The sequence below is a fragment of the Echeneis naucrates genome, chromosome 21 (genome assembly GCF_900963305.1).
Source record: "Echeneis naucrates chromosome 21, fEcheNa1.1, whole genome shotgun sequence".
Lineage (NCBI taxonomy): Eukaryota > Metazoa > Chordata > Actinopteri > Carangiformes > Echeneidae > Echeneis > Echeneis naucrates.
The window spans coordinates 2,327,042-2,350,569 of record NC_042531.1 but is presented as its reverse complement, the minus strand read 5'-3'; the positions used below and the strand labels follow the sequence as shown (position 1 = coordinate 2,350,569).

At 41.0% G+C, this 23,528-nt stretch overlaps 3 protein-coding genes and 1 pseudogene across 3 annotated transcripts; 3 read left to right on the top strand and 1 right to left on the bottom strand.

Annotated features, from left to right (window-relative positions):
* Positions 1-907: 907 nt before the first annotated feature.
* On the bottom strand, positions 908-11,415 carry LOC115062115 (trace amine-associated receptor 5-like; the record flags this gene model as incomplete). Its single annotated transcript, XM_029530736.1, has 3 exons — positions 11,246-11,415; positions 10,308-11,014; positions 908-1,044 (listed from the first exon to the last, which is right to left on the bottom strand). Coding segments are annotated over exons 1-3 (1,014 nt in total), but the record flags the coding sequence as incomplete, so codon positions are not given.
* On the top strand, positions 2,244-3,439 carry LOC115061974 (trace amine-associated receptor 13c-like). Its single transcript, XM_029530574.1, has 2 exons — positions 2,244-2,413; positions 2,620-3,439. Exons 1-2 carry the CDS (start codon positions 2,244-2,246, stop codon positions 3,437-3,439), a joined length of 990 nt encoding a protein of 329 aa, XP_029386434.1.
* On the top strand, positions 7,737-8,932 carry LOC115061973 (trace amine-associated receptor 13c-like). The gene is made up of 2 exons (XM_029530573.1): positions 7,737-7,906; positions 8,113-8,932. The coding sequence occupies exons 1-2, from the start codon at positions 7,737-7,739 to the stop codon at positions 8,930-8,932; spliced, it is 990 nt and encodes a 329-aa protein (XP_029386433.1).
* A 6,002-nt stretch (positions 11,416-17,417) lies between the features above and the next one.
* On the top strand, positions 17,418-18,614 carry LOC115035161 (trace amine-associated receptor 13c-like; annotated as a pseudogene).
* The last annotated feature ends 4,914 nt before the right edge of the window (positions 18,615-23,528 follow it).

Genomic DNA, 23,528 nt, shown 5'->3' with positions numbered 1-23,528 from the left:
ACGGTTTGTAGCCAGATCTGCTGTCGCTTTGTTGCAGGAGTTAGGAGGAAGGGGACAGAGGGTGAGGAAAACAGTGAAGGAAATGTCAGATGAGGCAGTAAGATCCAGTCAGTGGATTTGGTTAGAAGTAATAGTAGCTGGGGGCCCAGCAGGGGGAGCTCTTAAGATAGACAGACTCTAGGAAGAAGCAGAGGAAGAAATCCAGGAAGAGGAAGTGTATTTAAGTGGAGGGTGTGGCCTGTTTGAGCCTCTTTGAGACCATGCGGTTAGTCCAGGTGAGTTGGCCTGTGTTGGTTTTGTTTGAATATAGGATTGTTCAGGTGAGTTTAGTTGCTGAATCTGCTAGTGTAGCTTGTACTGCCTCCACCTCCTGCACCCTCTATACTTTCATGCCCCCTTACCCGAACCAGGGTCCGTATCCCCACCCCACTTTCACTGGTGCAGTTGGTGAGAGGTCACAGTAGTTGACAGTCGTGCTGTTTGAGATAGCTGTCTTTGTGTGAGGAACGGTGATGGCTGGCATTAGGGGGTGACTCTGGGATGCCAGTGTTCACGGTTTAGCTTCCTGGAGGTGTTGTGGGACTAACTAGACGAAACACCGGTGAAAGGAGGTTCCCACCTGATGACCCCAAAGACATGATAGCTACCACCGCTCACTGGCCTAGTTGGATATTATCTGTAGGGCACATAGAGCAGGGTGAAAGTTTGTTGTTAGGAAGGTGATCACTGAGTCTGGTCCATTTTGTTGTCGCACAAGTTTCTTGTGTTTTTTTTTTTTTTTTTTTTTTTCTAAAGTGCATTGATAATGTAAAAAATATATAATTTTCTATTCACAGAAAAAGGTTTCACTCAAATCATTCTCTTTCTACATTAAACTGGTCTGACTGGAGCCAGGCTGCAGTATCTGACATGTAATAATGTTTTTAATAGATTTTCTGAACCAGGGGTAGAAAAAGACATAGATCACAGGGTTTAGACAGGAGTTGAAATACACCAGCCAAATCTCAATTAGTGAAGATGACGCCCCGACTAAATTATTCTCAGCTGCAACCAGTTACATTTACCTAAATGTGTTGTTGCAGAACAGCAAGTGAAAAGTAAAGATCTTTTAGGGGATTCAGAGAAAGTGTATCACTGCCGAAGTGGGAGATGGAGATGATGACCTGGAGATTAACGTGATGCAGGCCAATTTAAGTAAATTGTTCTTTGGTATTTATAATATATGCAGAGTCTATGTAGGTGATTTTTTTTTTTTATTATTTTTTTAAGTACATTTAAACCCAGTATATAAAAAAACTGCCTAATGACAATGTGTAATCACTACTTCTATATCTTTGGCCAAACTTAATGACACAACATCTTCACTGGCAAATAACATTTCAGATGAACCAATCTGAAAATGCCGAGGCACAGCTGCTTAGGTATTTTATATATATCTACCATTTATTTATGGACTTCACCACTGTCAGGTGAGCTCACTAAATCCCATCTCTGTCGAACCACAACAAATCCTTGTATCGTATTTAGTTTCCAGAGGACCGTACCATCTTTGACTGCAGTGAGTTTTGGTGCCACCTAGTGGACTTTAGCAGGCACATCAACTTCTAAAACTTCTCCAATTGTACATCCACTCTCACCGTCTCCTGCTGTTGACCTGTATGGGAAGCTTTAGCCCTGTCAGACAACACATGTTCAAATAAGTTTTCTTCTGTAAATTAAGCAGCACAGATTACTGAGGTAGTCACTTTTAACAAACGTTAAGGCGTGCCGTCCTTGTTTCATTGATGGAATTGTGTGAAACAGCTTTTATCACAGCTGTCACCACAGGTCCTTAATTATTTGGCATAGTTATTCATCTTAAATTAAAGGTTCAATGTTGGGTTGGATTTTACATTAACAACATCAACTTATTCTGTATTGAAATATATTAGTTAAACATGCTCTGTCTTTGTGCTGTTGCAGGTCATTCTGTGGTGGAAGGTGTCAAATCCAAAGATGATTGGAGAGATATTAAATATGAATATTTAATATTCATATTTAATATTTGTGTGTACAATCTTCTAGGTGGAGGGACGTGCTGAATAGAAGTATCCAATCCAAATGAAGGTCCAGGCTCCGATCATTGCATCACAGAACAAAAAGACAGTTGTTTGGTTACAGGAAAAGAGGGAGGAGTGTCTTATTCAGCGTTTTGATGGAGATGCTGGCCAGAAATCTACTGGAGCACCACAGCCTCTCTGGATATGGAGACCCTGGAGGAAGCTGAACTCTGCTTTCCACAGATGAACACTTCATGCAGGAAGAAGTTTCAGCATTACGCCACAAACGTTTTCCTTTACATTCTGCTGTCCTCCATCACCGTACTGACTGTCTGTCTCAACCTGCTGGTCATCATCTCTATCTCCCACTTCAGGCATAAACTTCAAAACATTAACACAAAATTATTTTTATTTTATTCAGATGAAAAGTTTGAATGATTTCTATGTAAGGAAATGTAATTGTGACTATTTTTAGACAGCTGTATTTAAAACTGCTGCTGCATGTGAACACTGTTTAAAGAATCATGGTGTTCCATCTGCTGCAGAGACTAATGGGCTCAGTATGGTTTTCTTTCTCCAGGCAGCTACACACCTCCACCAACCTCCTCCTCCTCTCTCTGGCTGTCTCAGACTTCCTTGTCGGACTCCTGCTGATGCCAGTTCAAATCCTCCTTAAAGAAGGCTGCTGGGTTTTGGGGAGCTTGACATGCAGACTGTTTTATTATGTCTCTTTTGTCCTTCCATCTGCCTCAGTAGGAAACATGGTGCTCATATCGGTTGACCGTTACGTGGCCATTTGTGACCCTTTGCATTACTCCACTAAAGTCACTCTAAACAGAGTTAAAGTCAGTGTTGGTCTGTGTTGGGCCTGTTCTGTCTTGTATAACGGTGTGATACTGAATGTCTTCCTGAAACACCCAGATAGGTATAATTCCTGCTATGGACAGTGTGTAGCTGTTATTAACTTCTTAACAGGAGCTTTAGATGGCGTGTTGACTTTTATAGGTCCCATTTCCGTTATCATAACTCTGTATATGAAAGTATTTGTGGTGGCTGTGTCACAGGCTCGAGCTCTGAGGTCTCATACTGCAGCAGTGAAAGTCCAGAATTCAGTTCATGTGAGCGCTAATAAGTCTGAGAGAAAAGCAGCCAGGACTCTTGGTGTTGTTGTAGTTGTGTTTCTAATATGTTTCTGTCCTTATTTTTATCCCTCAATCGCAGGCCAGGACGTGTCAAGTAATGTGGAATTTTCAGTTTTTGGGATCTGGCTAGTTTGTAGTAACTCCTGTCTAAATCCACTGATCTATGCTTTTTTCTATCCTTGGTTTAGAAAGTGTATTCGTCAGATTGTCACACTTCAGATACTGCAGCCTTATTCCTCTGATGCTAACATACTGTAGGAAAAGAGTTCAAATAAGGATTTCTTGCTGTTACTTCATGCCAGGATAAAATATGAAAAATGACTTGCTCATGAGGTTATCTGATTTTCTTGCCTGGGACATAAAGAGTCAGTGCCTCCAGCATGATGTTGCTTTCCTTTTTGTCAAAATGATATTGCTCATCTGTAAGTGGCTGAATTTAAAACCTTTAACTGAACTGAATGATTGTTTTTGTTGTTGCTAAATCAGCCATGTATGTCAATATTGTGATTGCTCATCCATGTTTTCTGAATAAACTAAGCTTAAGGAAAAGTAAAAAATTGCATTGCCCCCTTTGCTGCCAGTCCTCTCCCTCTACCCCCCCAGACTTCCTGCTCCCTTCTTTCACAGCCACACTGATAAACATCAGAATGTCTACAATAACATAAATATAATATAAAATAAATCCAAGTATATTGTGGAACACTTAACGTTACACACTTTATATTGCATATAAAACCTATGCCTTTTCATTGAATGTGTAGTTGCTTTCATTAGCAAATCACAATTTTCCACATTACAGGACTACAAAGTTTTATTGATGTAATTGTCCTAATAGTCTCTATTCTACTCTGATTGGTACATTATAATTAGTCTGAGTGCCGTGAAAACAATTACAGACAAAACACTGAACTGAGATCAATAACTTCTGAACTGTGTGTGTCGTGTTTTATAGATATGAACACAGAGGCCACTCTTTCCTTGGACTGTGTACAGGGGAATATGCACACCATCATCTGGGGCATGATCACACAATGCATGTTATACAAGTAATAAAAAAAAACAAAACAAACAAACATATTAGTATAATATTGCCCAATTTGATTTACCTCAAAACAATAGAACATTATAGGACGCTGACTTTTGATTTTTATTGAGTAATGAATTAACATGGCTTCTGTAACTGTAACTGTTCTGTATTTAGGAGGAAATGTGAAAATAATAAAGAATCATCCAAACTCAAGATAGAGAGTGACTCAGTACTCTGAACTAATGACGACATTGATTTAATATTTGGCCAATTATTCTTTTATCTAGAGCAGATAAAATTGGTGAAACATTTTTCTTTTTTGAAAAAGGAAAGCAGGTTTTGCAAGCAATTCTGTCACATTTTTGTCAAAATATTGAAATTAAATTCACAAGATCAATTTATATGAAGGTTTATATCCAAATCAACAAAAATGTGGGAACAGACAACTTTTACAGACATGAATTTACATAGCCTTGTCTGGGAGGCATTTGATTATTTTAGAGTGCCTGGAGAAGTTGTCAACTTAGTAGGAAGGTATTTCCAGGATATCAGACTGTGTTTAAGTACAGCAGGCTTTACAACAGGTTGGCAGAGGCTAGAAATAGGTATAATGGCAGGGTGTACGATTTCTCCATTAGCATTCACAATGGCAATGGAGGTAAATATTAGAGCTTCTAGGTGGGTTGTAGGTGGAGAGAGGCGGCAGGATGAGCTGCGCCTTACACCAATTAGGACATACATGGACGACATGACGTCGATAACTACAACGGTGCCATGTATGAAAAGAATACTTGAGATACTTAATAAAAACTTAATGTGGGCTAGTATGAGAATCAAGCCTAGTAAGTCTAGAAGTATCTCAATGAGTAGAGGAAGATTAAGTGATCGAAAGTTTGTAATCGATGAAGAGGAAATTCCAATAATTAGGGAAAAACCAGTAAAGAGCCTCGGTAGGTGGTACAAGGCAGATTTGCATGATGGAGAACAGGTAGTGCAGTTTAGGAAGGATGCTGCTGAGGGACTGGATAGAATAGATAAATCGGGACTTCCAGGAAAGTTGAAGCTGTGGTGTTTGCAGTTTGGATTATTTCCCAGATTGATGTGGCCACTCTCGGTATATGAGATTCCAATATTGGCTGCAGAGAAAATGGAAAGACTACGAAGCTTTTACATTAGGAAGTGGCTCGGTGTTCCGAGATGTTTAAGCACTGTGGCACTGTATGGGAAAGGCGTACTTCAGCTCTCAGCATGTAGTCTATTGGAGGAGTTTAAATGTACTAAGGTTAGGACAGAGCTCTTGTTATCTGGGAGTAAAGATGTGGTAATTAGTAAGGTAGTTCCAAACCCAACCAAGGGGAGAAAATGGAATCCAAGGATGGCAGTGCAGGAAGCAGAAGCAGCTCTTAGGCATACAGAGATTGTGGGTAATGTACAGATAGGCCGGGGAGGCTTGGGGCTTGGCTCAGGCAAACCGGTGTGGAGTAGAGCAGGTCCCAAAGAGATGAGGAAGCTAGTTGTGGAGCAGGTTCGTAGAAAGGAGGAAATATTAAGGAGTGCGAGGGCAGTGGCTCAGGCTAAGCAGGGACAGTGGTTGAACTGGGAAGGTGTAGAGAAGAAAAAGCTTAGTTGGAAAGAGCTGTGGAGTATGGAGGAAAGTAGGATTAGATTTTTGATAGGGGCAACATATGATGTATTGCCAACTCCCTAGAACCGAAAACTCTGGGTAAATGGAGACCCACTATGTCCGTTGTGTTCAGGTACTGCAACTCTAAATCACATCTCGTCCGGTTCTAATGTTAGTCTCTCACAAGGCCGATATACGTGGCGACATAACCAGGTTTTAAAAAGCTTAGCTGCAGGTTTAAAGATATACGGAGGCAGGCAATTCTAGGAGGGTCTAAGACAAAGAGAGTTGCAGTACAGTTTGGTCAGGAAGGAGGGAAAGTTAATAAGATAATAAGGAAGCAAGGCAGCTTAGAGGATGCTGGTGACTGGGAGATGCAGGTGGATTTTGGAAGAAAGCTTGTTGTTCCCCTGGAAATAGCCTGTACAAAGCTAAGGCCTGATATAATTGTGTGGTCTAGGAGTAGAAAGAAAGTATATTCCATAGAGCTGACTGTGCCGTGGGAGGATTCAGTTGAAGAAGCAAAGGAAAGGAAAAAGCTCAGGTATGCAGATCTAAGTAAGGATGCTGAGCAGCGAGGATGGAAGGTTAGGATTTGTCCAGTGGAAGTAGGATGTAGACGGTTTGTAGCAAGATCTGCTGTCGCTTTGTTGCAGGAGTTAGGAGGAAGGGGACAGAGGGTGAGGAAAACAGTGAAGGAAATGTCAGATGAGGCAGTAAGATCCAGTCAGTGGATTTGGTTAGAAGAAGTAATAGTAGCTGGGGGCCCAGCAGGGGGAGCTCTTAAGATAGACAGACTCTAGGAAGAAGCAGAGGAAGAAATCCAGGAAGAGGAAGTGTATTTAAGTGGAGGGTGTGGCCTGTTTGAGCCTCTTTGAGACCATGCGGTTAGCCCAGGTGAGTTGTCCTGTGTTGGTTTTGTTTGAATATAGGATTGTTCAGGTGAGTTTAGTTGCTGAATCTGCTAGTGTAGCTTGTACTGCCTCCACCTCCTGCACCCTCTATACTTTCATGCCCCCTTACCCGAACCAGGGTCTGTATCCCCACCCCGCTTTCACTGGTGCAGTTGGTGAGAGGTCACAGTAGTTGACAGTCGTGCTGTTTGAGATAGCTGTCTCTGTGTGAGGAACGGTGATGGCTGGCATTAGGGGGTGACTCTGGGATGCCAGTGTTCACGGTTTAGCCTCCTGGAGGTGCTGTGGGACTAACTAGACGAAACACCGGTGAAAGGAGGTTCCCACCTGATGACCCCAAAGACATGATAGCTACCACCGCTCACTGGCCTAGTTGGATATTATCTGTAGGGCACATAGAGCAGGGTGAAAGTCTGTTGTTAGGAAGGTGATCACTGAGTCTGGTCCATTTTGTTGTCGCACAAGTTTCTTGTGTTTTTTTTTTTTTTTTTTTTTTTTCTAAAGTGCATTGATAATGTAAAAAATATATAATTTTCTATTCACAGAAAAAGGTTTCACTCAAATCATTCTCTTTCTACATTAAACTGGTCTGACTGGAGCCAGGCTGCAGTATCTGACATGTAATGATGTTTTTAATAGATTTTCTGAACCAGAGGTAGAAAAAGACAAAGATCACAGGGTTTAGACAGGAGTTGAAATACACCAGCCAAATCTCAATTAGTGAAGATGACGCCCCGACTAAATTATTCTATTCATATTAAATATGAATATTTAATATTCATATTTAATATTTGTGTGTACGATCTTTTAGGTGGAGGGACGTGCTGAATAGAAGTATCCAATCCAAATGAAGGTCCAGGCTCCGATCATTGCATCACAGAACAAAAAGACAGTTGTTTGGTTACAGGAAAAGAGGGAGGAGTGTCTTATTCAGCGTTTTGATGGAGATGCTGGCCAGAAATCTACTGGAGCACCACAGCCTCTCTGGATATGGAGACCCTGGAGGAAGCTGAACTCTGCTTTCCACAGATGAACACTTCATGCAGGAAGAAGTTACAGCATTACGCCACAAACGTTTTCCTTTACATTCTGCTGTCCTCCATCACCGTACTGACTGTCTGTCTCAACCTGCTGGTCATCATCTCTATCTCCCACTTCAGGCATAAACTTCAAAACATTAACACAAAATTATTTTTATTTTATTCAGATGAAAAGTTTGAATGATTTCTATGTAAGGAAATGTAATTGTGACTATTTTTAGACAGCTGTATTTAAAACTGCTGCTGCATGTGAACACTGTTTAAAGAATCATGGTGTTCCATCTGCTGCAGAGACTAATGGGCTCAGTATGGTTTTCTTTCTCCAGGCAGCTACACACCTCCACCAACCTCCTCCTCCTCTCTCTGGCTGTCTCAGACTTCCTTGTCGGACTCCTGCTGATGCCAGTTCAAATCCTCCTTAAAGAAGGCTGCTGGGTTTTGGGGAGCTTGACATGCAGACTGTTTTATTATGCCTCTTTTGTCCTCACATCTGCCTCAGTAGGAAACATGGTGCTCATATCGGTTGACCGTTACGTGGCCATTTGTGACCCTTTGCATTACTCCACTAAAGTCACTCTAAACAGAGTTAAAGTCAGTGTTGGTCTGTGTTGGGCCTGTTCTGTCTTGTATAACGGTGTGATACTGAATGTCTTCCTGAAACACCCAGATAGGTATAATTCCTGCTATGGAGAGTGTGTAGTTGTTATTAACTTCTTAACAGGAGCTTTAGATGGTGTGTTGACTTTTATAGGTCCCATTTCCGTTATCATAACTCTGTATATGAAAGTATTTGTGGTGGTTGTGTCACAGGCTCGAGCTCTGAGGTCTCATACTGCAGCAGTGAAAGTCCAGAATTCAGTTCATGTGAGCGCTAATAAGTCTGAGAGAAAAGCAGCCAGGACTCTTGGTGTTGTTGTAGTTGTGTTTCTAATATGTTTCTGTCCTTATTTTTATCCCTCAATCGCAGGCCAGGACGTGTCAAGTGATGTGGAAATTTCAGTTTTTCGCATCTGGCTATTTTATTGGAACTCCTGTCTAAATCCACTGATCTATGCTTTTTTCTATCCTTGGTTTAGAAAGTGTATTCGTCAGATTGTCACACTTCAGATACTGCAGCCTTATTCCTCTGATGCTAACATACTGTAGGAAAAGAGTTCAAATAAGGATTTCTTGCTGTTACTTCATGCCAGGATAAAATATGAAAAATGACTTGCTCATTAGGTTATCTGATTTTCTTGCCTGGGACATAAAGAGTCAGTGCCTCCAGCATGATGTTGCTTTCCTTTTTGTCAAAATGATATTGCTCATCTGTAAGTGGCTGAATTTAAAACCTTTAACTGAACTGAATGATTGTTTTTGTTGTTGCTAAATCAGCCATGTATGTCAATATTGTGATTGCTCATCCATGTTTTCTGAATAAACTAAGCTGAAGGAAAAGTAAAAAATTGCATTGCCCCCTTTGCTGCCAGTCCTCTCCCTCTACCCCCCCAGACTTCCTGCTCCCTTCTTTCACAGCCACACTGATAAACATCAGAATGTCTACAATAACATAAATGTAATATAAAATAAATCCAAGTATATTGTGGAACACTTAATGTTACACACTTTATATTGCATATAAAACCTATGCCTTTTCATTGAATGTGTAGTTGCTTTCATTAGCAAATCACAATTTTCCACATTACAGGACTACAAAGTTTTATTGATGTAATTGTCCTAATAGTCTCTATTCTACTCTGATTGGTACATTATAATTAGTCTGAGTGCCATGAAAACAATTACAGACAAAACACTGAACTGAGATCAATAACTTCTGAACTGTGTGTGTCGTGTTTTATAGATATGAACACAGAGGCCACTCTTTCCTTGGACTGTGTACAGGGGAATATGCACACCATCATCTGGGGCATGATCACACAATGCATGTTATACAAGTAATAAAAAAAAACCCAAACAAACATATTAGTAAAATAATGACCAATTTGATTTACCTCAAAACAATAGAACATTATAGGACGCTGACTTTTGATCTTTATTGAGTAATGAATTAACATGGCTTCTGTAACTGTAACTGTTCTGTATTTAGGACGGAATGTGAAAATAATAAAGAATCATCCAAACTCAAGATAGAGAGTGACTCAGTACTCTGAACTAATGACGACATTGATTTAATATTTGGCCAATTATTCTTTTATCAAGAGCAGATAAAATTGGTGGAAACATTTTTCTTTTTTGAAAAAGGAAAGCAGGTTTTGCAAGCAATTCTGTCACATTTTTGTCAAAACATTGAAATTAAATTCACAAGATCAATTTATATGAAGGTTCGTATCCAAATCAACTAAAATGTGGGAACAGACAACTTTTCCAGGCTTAAATTTAGTGCATTGATAATGTAAAAAAATCTCTTTCTACATTAAACTGGTCTGACTGGAGCCAGGCTGCAGTATCTGACATGTAATGATGTTTTTAATAGATTTTCTGAACCAGAGGTAGAAAAAGACATAGATCACAGGGTTTAGACAGGAGTTGAAATACACCAGCCAAATCTCAATGGGTGAAGATGACGCCCCGACTAAATTATTCTCAGCTGCAACAGCAAAACAATAATATGGAGAGCAACACAACAGAAACACAGCTACTACAATACCCAGAGTCCTGGCTGCTTTCATTTCTGATTTTTTAGCTTTTACACTCCCTGAAAGTTGTAGTGTGACAGCTGCAATGTGACAGCGCATGGCACGAGCCTGAGACACAGCCACCACAAAAACTCGCAAGTACAAAACTATGATGACTAAAATGGGGCCTAAAAAGGTCACAACAAGATCAACAGCTCCTTCAACAAAGTTTACCACAACGACACAATCGCCATAACAGGAGTTATACCTGTTTGGACGTTTTAGGAAATCCCGAAGTATCCAGCTGCTGTGAACAGCAGAAAATATCCAGCACAGACAAACACAGAGCTGAACTCTCTTTAGGGTAACTCTGGTGGAGTAAACCATGGGCTCACAAATAGCAATGTAGCGATCAACAGATATCAGCACCATGTTTCCTACTGAAACACTGACAACCAGGAACCCCAGAAAGTAATGCACACCACACATAAAGTCACCCAGGAACCAGCAGCCTTGGTTCTGGAGAAGAAGAACTGGCATCTGCAAGAGACCCACTACAAAGTCAGCAGCAGCCAGAGAGAGGAGGAGGAGGTTGGTGGTGGTGTGGAGCTGCCTGAAAAGAAATAACATCAACACTCAAGACACTGTTATATCTAGTAGCTGTAGCAATACACGTTATTAGAAGTTAATAAAATCTGTAGTATTCACTGCTCACTAACATAGCTATATAAAACACTGTACTACAGATTATGTCCACTACAACCAGTAACCTAAATGTGTTGTTGCAAAACAGCAAGTGAAAAGTAAAGATCTTTGAAGGAATTCAGAGAAAACGTATCACTGCCTGAAGTGGGAGATGGAGATGATGACCAGCAGGTTAAGAACCACAGTGAGCAGAGTGATGATGGACAGCAGAGAGTAAATGCACAAGGCTTCAGAATGAGGACGCACAGTCTTCCTGCAGGAGCTGTTGAGTTGGGGAAAGCAGAGTTCAACTTCTTCCCATACCTCCATATTCAGAGACAGAGGAGAGGTTGATGAGCTCTGTCAGCTCTTCTGATGAAAGATCTTTGCCGTACAGCTAATTTATTTCTTTTCTTTCTCTCCTCCTCAGTTCCAACTCCCGACACTTCAAATCAAATCAGATTTATTTGTATAGCGCCAAATCATAACAAAGTTACATCAAGGCACTAACCCTAACCCATATAGAGCAGGTCTAGACCAAACTCTTTATAAATTTATTTAAAGAGACCCAACAGATCCCCCGATGAGCAAGCACCTGGCAACAGTGGCAAGGAAAAACTTCCTTTAAGAGGCAGAAACCTCGAGCAGAACCAGGCTCAGGGGGGGCGGCCATCTGCCTCGACCGGTTGGGTTGAGAGAGAGAGAGAGAGAGAGAGGCATTGGGGGGGGTGGGGGGGTGTAGGCAGGAACATGTTGTTGCATGAAGTTCATGGAGTTGAGCTGTAATACAGAATTCATGCTATATGGGACCAGCAGGTGTTGCAGGAACATGGGATGGAGATGAGGACAGGGAGAGAGAGGAGAGGAACTGGGAGAGACAGAGACTTTGGCAGAACATGGTTAGTAAATGCAGTATAAATGCTTAGAACTGGGTGAAACTATTTTGTTTTTTTTGTTTTTTTTTAAGAAGGATGGTTTTTATCAGCGCATGCAAGGAGAGAGAGAGAGAGAGAGAGAGAGAGAGAGAGAGAGAGAGAGAAGCTCAGTCCTTCCCCCAGCAGCCTCGGCCTATAGCAGCATACCTAAAGAGTAGAGGACTTTTTAACTGTACGCTCTGTCATACAGGAAAGTTTTAAGCCTGGTCTTGAAAGTTACAAAAGAGTCCGCCCCCCGGACCGATGCTGGGAGTTGGTTCCATAGAAGAGGAGCCTGATAACTGAACGATCTGCCTCCAGATTTACTCTTGGAGACTCTAGGAACCACAAGTAAACCTCCATCTAGAGAGCGGAGTGGCCTGCTAGGACAGTAAGGAACTATGAGCTCTCTGAGATACGATGGAGCTTGGCCATTAAGAGCTTTATATGTTAAAAGAAGGATTTTGAATTCTACTCTATATTTTACTGGCAGCCAATGAAGAGCAGCTAACACGGGAGAGATGTGATCTCTTTTCCTAGTTCCTGTTAATATTCGTGCAGCAGCGTTCTGAATTAACTGAAGGCCTTTTAGAGATTTGTTTGGACATCCAGATAGTAATGAGTTACAGTAGTCCAGCCTAGAAGTTACAAATGCATGGACTAGTTTTTCTGCATCATCCTGAGAAAGGATGTTTCTGATTTTCCTAATGTTTCTCAGGTGGAAGAAAGCTGCCTGACTAACTTGTTTTATGTGAAGGACAAAGGACATGTCCTGGTCAAAAATTACTCCAAGGTTTCTTACAGTGGAGCTGGAAGCCAAAGTAATGCCGTCCAGACTGATGAGATGATTAGATAGTATTTTTCTGAGGTGCTTAGGACCGAGTACAATAACTTCTGTTTTGTCAGAGTTGAGAAGTAAAAAATTTCCAGCCATCCAGACTTTTATGTCTTCAAGACATGCCTGCAGTCTGACTATCTGAGTGACTTCATTTGGCTTCATTGATAGGTACAGCTGGGTATCGTCTGCGTAGCAGTGGAAATTGATGCTGTGTTTCCTGATAATGTTGCCTAGAGGAAGCAGATAAAGCGTAAAGAGGATTGGTCCAAGTACCGAACCCTGCGGGACTCCATGACTGACTACAGTACATGAGGAGGAGCTGTTGTTTACATGAACAAACTGATGTCTATCTGATAAGTAGGATTTGAACCACCTTAGTGCAGTTCCTTTAATTCCAATTTCATGTTCCAGTCTCTGTAGTAAAATATTATGATCTATGGTGTCGAATGCAGCACTAAGATCTAGAAGGAGAAGTATGGAGGCTGATCCATCGTCTGAGGCCATTAGAATGTCATTGGAAACTTTAACCAGCGCTGTTTCTGTGCTATGATGGGCTCTAAATCCTGACTGAAACTCTTCAAACAAACTGTTCCCACCCAGATGCTCGTGTAGTTGTTTTGCTACAGCTTTCTCAATGATTTTAGAAATAAATGGAAGGTTCGATATGGGTCTATAGTTTGCCAAAACATCTGGATCAAGATTAGGCTTTTTAAGCTGGGGTTTGATGACCGCAGTTTTAAGTGCCTGAGGTACGTAACCCAGAAATAAAGTCAGATTAACCAAATCTAGAATGAACAGCTCAATTAAATAAAAGATCTCTTTAAAGAGGCTAGTTGGTACTGGGTCTAATAGACAGGTTGACGGTCTGGATGATGAAACTATAGAAGCTAGCTCTGAGAGATTAAGAGGTGAGAATGATTCCAGATGTAAAAGAGGCGTCGCAGCTGATTCAGCAGTTGTCGTCTTCAGAAGGGGATTTTTATCTAACGTAGGCAAGAGCTGATAAATTCTTTCTCTGATCATGAGAATTTTGTCTGAAAAAAAGTTAATAAAATCATTACTGCTTAGAGCTAAGGGGATCACTGGTTCAACTGAGCTATGGCTCTCTGTCAGCCTGGCTACAGTGCTGAAGAGAAACCTGGGGTTGTTCTTGTTTTCTTCTATGAGTGCTGAGTAATATGAACTTCTAGCACTGCAGAGAGCTCTTTTATATGTTTTCAGGCTATCTTTCCAGGCTCTGTGAGACTCTTCTGACTTACTGGAACGCCAGTTTCTTTCTAATTTCCTTGATGTCTGCTTTAAGGCATGGATTTGGTAACTATACCAGGGAGCCATCCTCCTCAGATTGAATACTTTCTTTTTCAGAGGGGCGGCATTATCAAGATTCGAACGCAGTGTGGCCATAGTGCTAGTCACAAGGTCATCAACCTGCGTATGGGAGAAATCATCATTTAAATTTAGATATGGCATTGTTGGGAATGATGACCAAATGTTCTCTTTAAATTTAGCCACAGCAGCTTCAGATAAACATCTTCTATAGCTGAATTTATTCCTCAATGCTGTGGAGCCCATTAAAGTAAACTCAAATGTAATAAGGTAATGGTCAGACGGGAGAGAATTTTGGGGAAGAATTGTTAGCTTGTCAATTTCAATGCCATAAGTTAGAACAAGATCAAGGATATGATTGTAAAAGTGAGTGGGTTCATTCACATGCTGGGAAAAGCCAATTGAGTCTAGTAGGGAAAGAAACCCAGAACTAAGGCTGTCGCTTTCTACATCAACATGTATATTGAAATCTGGGATAACAGGGATTCTAACTCATTAATCTTTGCCTCCATTTCTACCATCATCCTACATCTATGACAAGAGGTGCTATCATAAAAGGAGGCAGAAGAATAACTACACATGAGGCACAGAGAACAGGAGAGGAGAGGAGGAGGAGAAGGAGGAACAGAGAGTGGAGACAGAGAGCTAGAGGACATTGCTAATCGGGTAGTTTGATTAGCGGAGGAGGAGAAACGGTTATAACCTTTGGAGAAAGGGGAGATATTGACTTCTAAAACCTAGTGTTGGTGTGAAAATAATTTTCTGCCTGATTACTCGAGTGAATTAGGAAATAATAGCAGAAGAACAGTGGAAACAACACAGAGATGACAAAGCACAATAGAGAGCACAACCGCCAGTGACCGGAAATGATGCAACACGCTTACCGCCCAGCACGCAAGCTGACACCTGGTGACACACTTAAGTGGAAAAGTTTTTTTAAGGCAGCTGCAACACCCTTCCTTCCTCTCCCAACCTCACAAACTAAACCACCTTACCTTGTGTTTTTTTTTTTAATGGTTTAATGGTTGTCATTCAGAGCTAATGTCATGTGTGGATATTCTGAGCGCTAATGGGCCCTTTAGGAATCATATTAATCCTACCCTACACCTGCACACTAATTCTTTTCGTTGCCGGGGTTCAGATTTAGAGTTTGTTTTTGTTTGATTTGGAGAAGTGTCCCACCGCCAGAGTATTTTCCTACCCAAGGTTAAAACATGAACACTGTTTTCCAACCAATGTACGATTAAAATAAATTTTAAAAGAAGAGCGCCATTGAGTGAAATTACATCAGATTTAAAAAAAAATGTATCCTCTGAAGCGTTTCATTTACCAGTTTTTGGTCCTCCGAAGACTTCATTCAGTAAAATGAACTACAGAAGTTTCCTTTTGTTAAACTATTGAACCCCCTTTTGGGCCATAGCCTGGTGAAGGTGGAATTACTCATTACTTCATTTGCAGGTAGCACAGCGCTCCGCCTTCCATTAGAAAAATTCCCATTCTTTGATGGTTATTCACATTAGCCTACCTGGTCAGTGAAGACCCATCGTGTATGAATTTGTTCCATCATAAAGGCAAAATAAACATCCATCCCATAGCTACACAGCTAACAACAACCTCCGTGCTAATGTCTCAGAGCTCTCCTCACCAGTAACAGCAGCATGACGTGAAAAATGAACGAATCCCTCATTCCTACACGGAGAACATGTGGCAGAAAGACCCGTTCGCGAACGAATCTGAGCTGGCGGAGCGCATGCGCAGACCAGAAAAAAACAAAAAACGAGTCATTCACTGAGATGGCTCGTTAATCCGGAGTCAATACGAAAGATTAGTTCAAAGTGAACGAATCGTTTACGAACGACACATCATTACCTATTACCAAAGAAATGAATTATTCCCCCCCAGTTATACATTTCCATCTACCTGTACCAAACTGAACAAAATGGAAATATGCATTATTCAACAGCACACCCCAAACAACGGCAGCAGCTAGCGCTTAGCTTAGCTCGTTTACCGCGCTTCATTACGCTGCCAGAAAATGACAATTTAACAGCTAATTAAAATCAACTTCAGAATATTACATTCACGTCTCCCATTATATCCAGATCCTGCCGCAAATTCCGATCACATTATACTCAACTGAAGTCTTTCAGGACAAACATTTTAGTGCTAATCGGCTAACTCACGGAGCTAATGCACTTTAGCCGGTGTGTCAACCGATTTGGTTCCCCCAGGTTCCGGTTCCCCTTTACGCTGATTTACTGCTGAGTCGTGCGTAGTTGCTAAGTTACCGTGCGTACTTAAAGAAGAAACGCAAATAGGAACACAGCTGAGTGTACGGAAAGCGAAATGGAACAAGCCAATGTGTAGGTTACTGGTGTGTTATTTATTATATAACTAAATAAACTGAGAATGCATTTGTTCGGCCATTCTTTGTCAATCTTTGTGTAAATGGATGCCAGCTAGCATATCTGTGCGAGAGTAGCCTACGTTAAGTAAACCTCACTGCCGGATCACTTACACTAGTTAGTCCCTTCGAAATGGACTGCTAGCTAACTGGTTAGCTAGCTGGTTAGCGTGCTCGGCTGACGGATTGATGACATTATTTTTGACGTATAAAGTTACTATAGCTTACCGTTCATTTGGAAACGGGCGGATATTTCTGCTCCTCGGAAACACCCACCGGATAGTGTCCGTATGTTTCAGAATTCACGAACTGTTGAACACAAGTTTACCATTTTAAGAACAAACACTCATCCTGGCCGTCCTTTGGGAAACTGGGTTGGGAATTAGTTTATGTCCTGGGTTAGTTCCAAGTAAGGGCATGATTTATAGGAAAGTCAAGGATCCATTCAGTAAACACTCTACATAATTATCACTGATCGATCAACCAGTTAAACTGTAGCATATACACAAGAAAAATTCAGCAACAAATCGTGGTATTTATTTACTCATAAAAATTATAAACAAGTCAACAGGCGTGGACTCGGAGCATCAACTCTGTGGTGGAAGGTGTCAAATCCAAAGATGATTGGAGAGATATTAAATATGAATGTATATTTGTGTGTACAATCTTCTAGGTGGAGGGACGTGCTGAATAGAAGTATCCAATCCAAATGAAGGTCCAGGCTCCGATCATTGCATCACAGAACAAAGACAGTTGTTTGGTTACAGGAAAAGAGGGAGGAGTGTCTTATTCAGCGTTTTGATGGAGATGCTGGCCAGAAATCTACTGGAGCACCACAGCCTCTCTGGATATGGAGACCCTGGAGGAAGCTGAACTCTGCTTTCCACAGATGAACACTTCATGCAGGAAGAAGTTTCAGCATTACGCCACAAACGTTTTCCTTTACATTCTGCTGTCCTCCATCACCGTACTGACTGTCTGTCTCAACCTGCTGGTCATCATCTCTATCTCCCACTTCAGGCATAAACTTCAAAACATTAACACAAAATTATTTTTATTTTATTCAGATGAAAAGTTTGAATGATTTCTATGTAAGGAAATGTAATTGTGACTATTTTTAGACAGCTGTATTTAAAACTGCTGCTGCATGTGAACACTGTTTAAAGAATCATGGTGTTCCATCTGCTGCAGAGACTAATGGGCTCAGTATGGTTTTCTTTCTCCAGGCAGCTACACACCTCCACCAACCTCCTCCTCCTCTCTCTGGCTGTCTCAGACTTCCTTGTCGGACTCCTGCTGATGCCAGTTCAAATCCTCCTTAAAGAAGGCTGCTGGGTTTTGGGGAGCTTGACATGCAGACTGTTTTATTATATCTCTTTTGTCCTTCCATCTGCCTCAGTAGGAAACATGGTGCTCATATCGGTTGACCGTTACGTGGCCATTTGTGACCCTTTGCATTACTCCACTAAAGTCACTCTAAACAGAGTTAAAGTCAGTGTTGGTCTGTGTTGGGCCTGTTCTGTCTTGTATAACGGTGTGATACTGAATGTCTTCCTGAAACACCCAGATAGGTATAATTCCTGCTATGGAGAGTGTGTAGCTGTTATTAACTTCTTAACAGGAGCTTTAGATGGCGTGTTGACTTTTATAGGTCCCATTTCCGTTATCATAACTCTGTATATGAAAGTATTTGTGGTGGCTGTGTCACAGGCTCGAGCTCTGAGGTCTCATACTGCAGCAGTGAAAGTCCAGAATTCAGTTCATGTGAGCGCTAATAAGTCTGAGAGAAAAGCAGCCAGGACTCTTGGTGTTGTTGTAGTTGTGTTTCTAATATGTTTCTGTCCTTATTTTTATCCCTCAATCGCAGGCCAGGACGTGTCAAGTAATGTGGAATTTTCAATTTTTTGGGATCTGGCTAGTTTGTAGTAACTCCTGTCTAAATCCACTGATCTATGCTTTTTTCTATCCTTGGTTTAGAAAGTGTATTCGTCAGATTGTCACACTTCAGATACTGCAGCCTTATTCCTCTGATGCTAACATACTGTAGGAAAAGAGTTCAAATAAGGATTTCTTGCTGTTACTTCATGCCAGGATAAAATATGAAAAATGACTTGCTCATGAGGTTATCTGATTTTCTTGCCTGGGACATAAAGAGTCAGTGCCTCCAGCATGATGTTGCTTTCCTTTTTGTCAAAATGATATTGCTCATCTGTAAGTGGCTGAATTTAAAACCTTTAACTGAACTGAATGATTGTTTTTGTTGTTGCTAAATCAGCCATGTATGTCAATATTGTGATTGCTCATCCATGTTTTCTGAATAAACTAAGCTTAAGGAAAAGTAAAAAATTGCATTGCCCCCTTTGCTGCCAGTCCTCTCCCTCTACCCCCCCAGACTTCCTGCTCCCTTCTTTCACAGCCACACTGATAAACATCAGAATGTCTACAATAACATAAATATAATATAAAATAAATCCAAGTATATTGTGGAACACTTAACGTTACACACTTTATATTGCATATAAAACCTATGCCTTTTCATTGAATGTGTAGTTGCTTTCATTAGCAAATCACAATTTTCCACATTACAGGACTACAAAGTTTTATTGATGTAATTGTCCTAATAGTCTCTATTCTACTCTGATTGGTACATTATAATTAGTCTGAGTGCCGTGAAAACAATTACAGACAAAACACTGAACTGAGATCAATAACTTCTGAACTGTGTGTGTCGTGTTTTATAGATATGAACACTGAGGCCACTCTTTCCTTGGACTGTGTACAGGGGAATATGCACACCATCATCTGGGGCATGATCACACAATGCATGTTATACAAGTAATAAAAAAAAACAAAACAAACAAACATATTAGTATAATATTGCCCAATTTGATTTACCTCAAAACAATAGAACATTATAGGACGCTGACTTTTGATTTTTATTGAGTAATGAATTAACATGGCTTCTGTAACTGTAACTGTTCTGTATTTAGGAGGGAATGTGAAAATAATAAAGAATCATCCAAACTCAAGATAGAGAGTGACTCAGTACTCTGAACTAATGACGACATTGATTTAATATTTGGCCAATTATTCTTTTATCTAGAGCAGATAAAATTGGTGAAACATTTTTCTTTTTTGAAAAGGAAAGCAGGTTTTGCAAGCAATTCTGTCACATTTTTGTCAAAATATTGAAATTAAATTCACAAGATCAATTTATATGAAGGTTTATATCCAAATCAACAAAATGTGGGAACAGACAACTTTTACAGACATGAATTTACATAGCCTTGTCTGGGAGGCATTTGATTATTTTAGAGTGCCTGGAGAAGTTGTCAACTTAGTAGGAAGATATTTCCAGGATATCAGACTGTGTTTAAGTACAGCAGGCTTTACAACAGGTTGGCAGAGGCTAGAAATAGGTATAATGGCAGGGTGTACGATTTCTCCATTAGCATTCACAATGGCAATGGAGGTAAATATTAGAGCTTCTAGGTGGGTTGTAGGTGGAGAGAGGCGGCAGGATGAGCTGCGCCTTACACCAATTAGGACATACATGGACGACATGACGTCGATAACTACAACGGTGCCATGTATGAAAAGAATACTTGAGATACTTAATAAAAACTTAATGTGGGCTAGTATGAGAATCAAGCCTAGTAAGTCTAGAAGTATCTCAATGAGTAGAGGAAGATTAAGTGATCGAAAGTTTGTAATCGATGAAGAGGAAATTCCAATAATTAGGGAAAAACCAGTAAAGAGCCTCGGTAGGTGGTACAAGGCAGATTTGCATGATGGAGAACAGGTAGTGCAGTTTAGGAAGGATGCTGCTGAGGGACTGGATAGAATAGATAAATCGGGACTTCCAGGAAAGTTGAAGCTGTGGTGTTTGCAGTTTGGATTATTTCCCAGATTGATGTGGCCACTGTCGGTATATGAGATTCCAATATTGGCTGCAGAGAAAATGGAAAGACTACGAAGCTTTTACATTAGGAAGTGGCTCGGTGTTCCGAGATGTTTAAGCACTGTGTCACTGTATGGGAAAGGCGTACTTCAGCTACCAGTATCTAGTCTAGTTGAGGAGTTTAAATGTACTAAGGTTAGGACAGAGCTCTTGTTATCTGGGAGTAAAGATGTGGTAATTAGTAAGGTAGTTCCAAACCCAACCAAGGGGAGAAAATGGAATCCAAGGATGGCAGTGCAGGAAGCAGAAGCAGCTCTTAGGCATACAGAGATTGTGGGTAATGTACAGATAGGCCGGGGAGGCTTGGGGCTTGGCTCAGGCAAACCGGTGTGGAGTAGAGCAGGTCCCAAAGAGATGAGGAAGCTAGTTGTGGAGCAGGTTCGTAGAAAGGAGGAAATATTAAGGAGTGCGAGGGCAGTGGCTCAGGCTAAGCAGGGACAGTGGTTGAACTGGGAAGGTGTAGAGAAGAAAAAGCTTAGTTGGAAAGAGCTGTGGAGTATGGAGGAAAGTAGGATTAGATTTTTGATAGGGGCAACATATGATGTATTGCCAACTCCCTAGAACCGAAAACTCTGGGTAAATGGAGACCCACTATGTCCGTTGTGTTCAGGTACGGCAACTCTAAATCACATCTCGTCCGGTTCTAATGTTAGTCTCTCACAAGGCCGATATACGTGGCGACATAACCAGGTTTTAAAAAGCTTAGCTGCAGGTTTAAAGATATACGGAGGCAGGCAATTCTAGGAGGGTCTAAGACAAAGAGAGTTGCAGTACAGTTTGGTCAGGAAGGAGGGAAAGTTAATAAGATAATAAGGAAGCAAGGCAGCTTAGAGGATGCTGGTGACTGGGAGATGCAGGTGGATTTTGGAGGAAAGCTTGTTGTTCCCCTGGAAATAGCCTGTACAAAGCTAAGGCCTGATATAATTGTGTGGTCTAGGAGTAGAAAGAAAGTATATTCCATAGAGCTGACTGTGCCGTGGGAGGATTCAGTTGAAGAAGCAAAGGAAAGGAAAAAGCTCAGGTATGCAGATGTAAGTAAGGATGCTGAGCAGCGAGGATGGAAGGTTAGGATTTGTCCAGTGGAAGTAGGATGTAGACGGTTTGTAGCCAGATCTGCTGTCGCTTTGTTGCAGGAGTTAGGAGGAAGGGGACAGAGGGTGAGGAAAACAGTGAAGGAAATGTCAGATGAGGCAGTAAGATCCAGTCAGTGGATTTGGTTAGAAGTAATAGTAGCTGGGGGCCCAGCAGGGGGAGCTCTTAAGATAGACAGACTCTAGGAAGAAGCAGAGGAAGAAATCCAGGAAGAGGAAGTGTATTTAAGTGGAGGGTGTGGCCTGTTTGAGCCTCTTTGAGACCATGCGGTTAGTCCAGGTGAGTTGGCCTGTGTTGGTTTTGTTTGAATATAGGATTGTTCAGGTGAGTTTAGTTGCTGAATCTGCTAGTGTAGCTTGTACTGCCTCCACCTCCTGCACCCTCTATACTTTCATGCCCCCTTACCCGAACCAGGGTCCGTATCCCCACCCCACTTTCACTGGTGCAGTTGGTGAGAGGTCACAGTAGTTGACAGTCGTGCTGTTTGAGATAGCTGTCTTTGTGTGAGGAACGGTGATGGCTGGCATTAGGGGGTGACTCTGGGATGCCAGTGTTCACGGTTTAGCTTCCTGGAGGTGTTGTGGGACTAACTAGACGAAACACCGGTGAAAGGAGGTTCCCACCTGATGACCCCAAAGACATGATAGCTACCACCGCTCACTGGCCTAGTTGGATATTATCTGTAGGGCACATAGAGCAGGGTGAAAGTTTGTTGTTAGGAAGGTGATCACTGAGTCTGGTCCATTTTGTTGTCGCACAAGTTTCTTGTGTTTTTTTTTTTTTTTTTTTTTTTTCTAAAGTGCATTGATAATGTAAAAAATATATAATTTTCTATTCACAGAAAAAGGTTTCACTCAAATCATTCTCTTTCTACATTAAACTGGTCTGACTGGAGCCAGGCTGCAGTATCTGACATGTAATAATGTTTTTAATAGATTTTCTGAACCAGGGGTAGAAAAAGACATAGATCACAGGGTTTAGACAGGAGTTGAAATACACCAGCCAAATCTCAATTAGTGAAGATGACGCCCCGACTAAATTATTCTCAGCTGCAACCAGTTACATTTACCTAAATGTGTTGTTGCAGAACAGCAAGTGAAAAGTAAAGATCTTTTAGGGGATTCAGAGAAAGTGTATCACTGCCGAAGTGGGAGATGGAGATGATGACCTGGAGATTAACGTGATGCAGGCCAATTTAAGTAAATTGTTCTTTGGTATTTATAATATATGCAGAGTCTATGTAGGTGATTTTTTTTTTTTATTATTTTTTTAAGTACATTTAAACCCAGTATATAAAAAAACTGCCTAATGACAATGTGTAATCACTACTTCTATATCTTTGGCCAAACTTAATGACACAACATCTTCACTGGCAAATAACATTTCAGATGAACCAATCTGAAAATGCCGAGGCACAGCTGCTTAGGTATTTTATATATATCTACCATTTATTTATGGACTTCACCACTGTCAGGTGAGCTCACTAAATCCCATCTCTGTCGAACCACAACAAATCCTTGTATCGTATTTAGTTTCCAGAGGACCGTACCATCTTTGACTGCAGTGAGTTTTGGTGCCACCTAGTGGACTTTAGCAGGCACATCAACTTCTAAAACTTCTCCAATTGTACATCCACTCTCACCGTCTCCTGCTGTTGACCTGTATGGGAAGCTTTAGCCCTGTCAGACAACACATGTTCAAATAAGTTTTCTTCTGTAAATTAAGCAGCACAGATTACTGAGGTAGTCACTTTTAACAAACGTTAAGGCGTGCCGTCCTTGTTTCATTGATGGAATTGTGTGAAACAGCTTTTATCACAGCTGTCACCACAGGTCCTTAATTATTTGGCATAGTTATTCATCTTAAATTAAAGGTTCAATGTTGGGTTGGATTTTACATTAACAACAT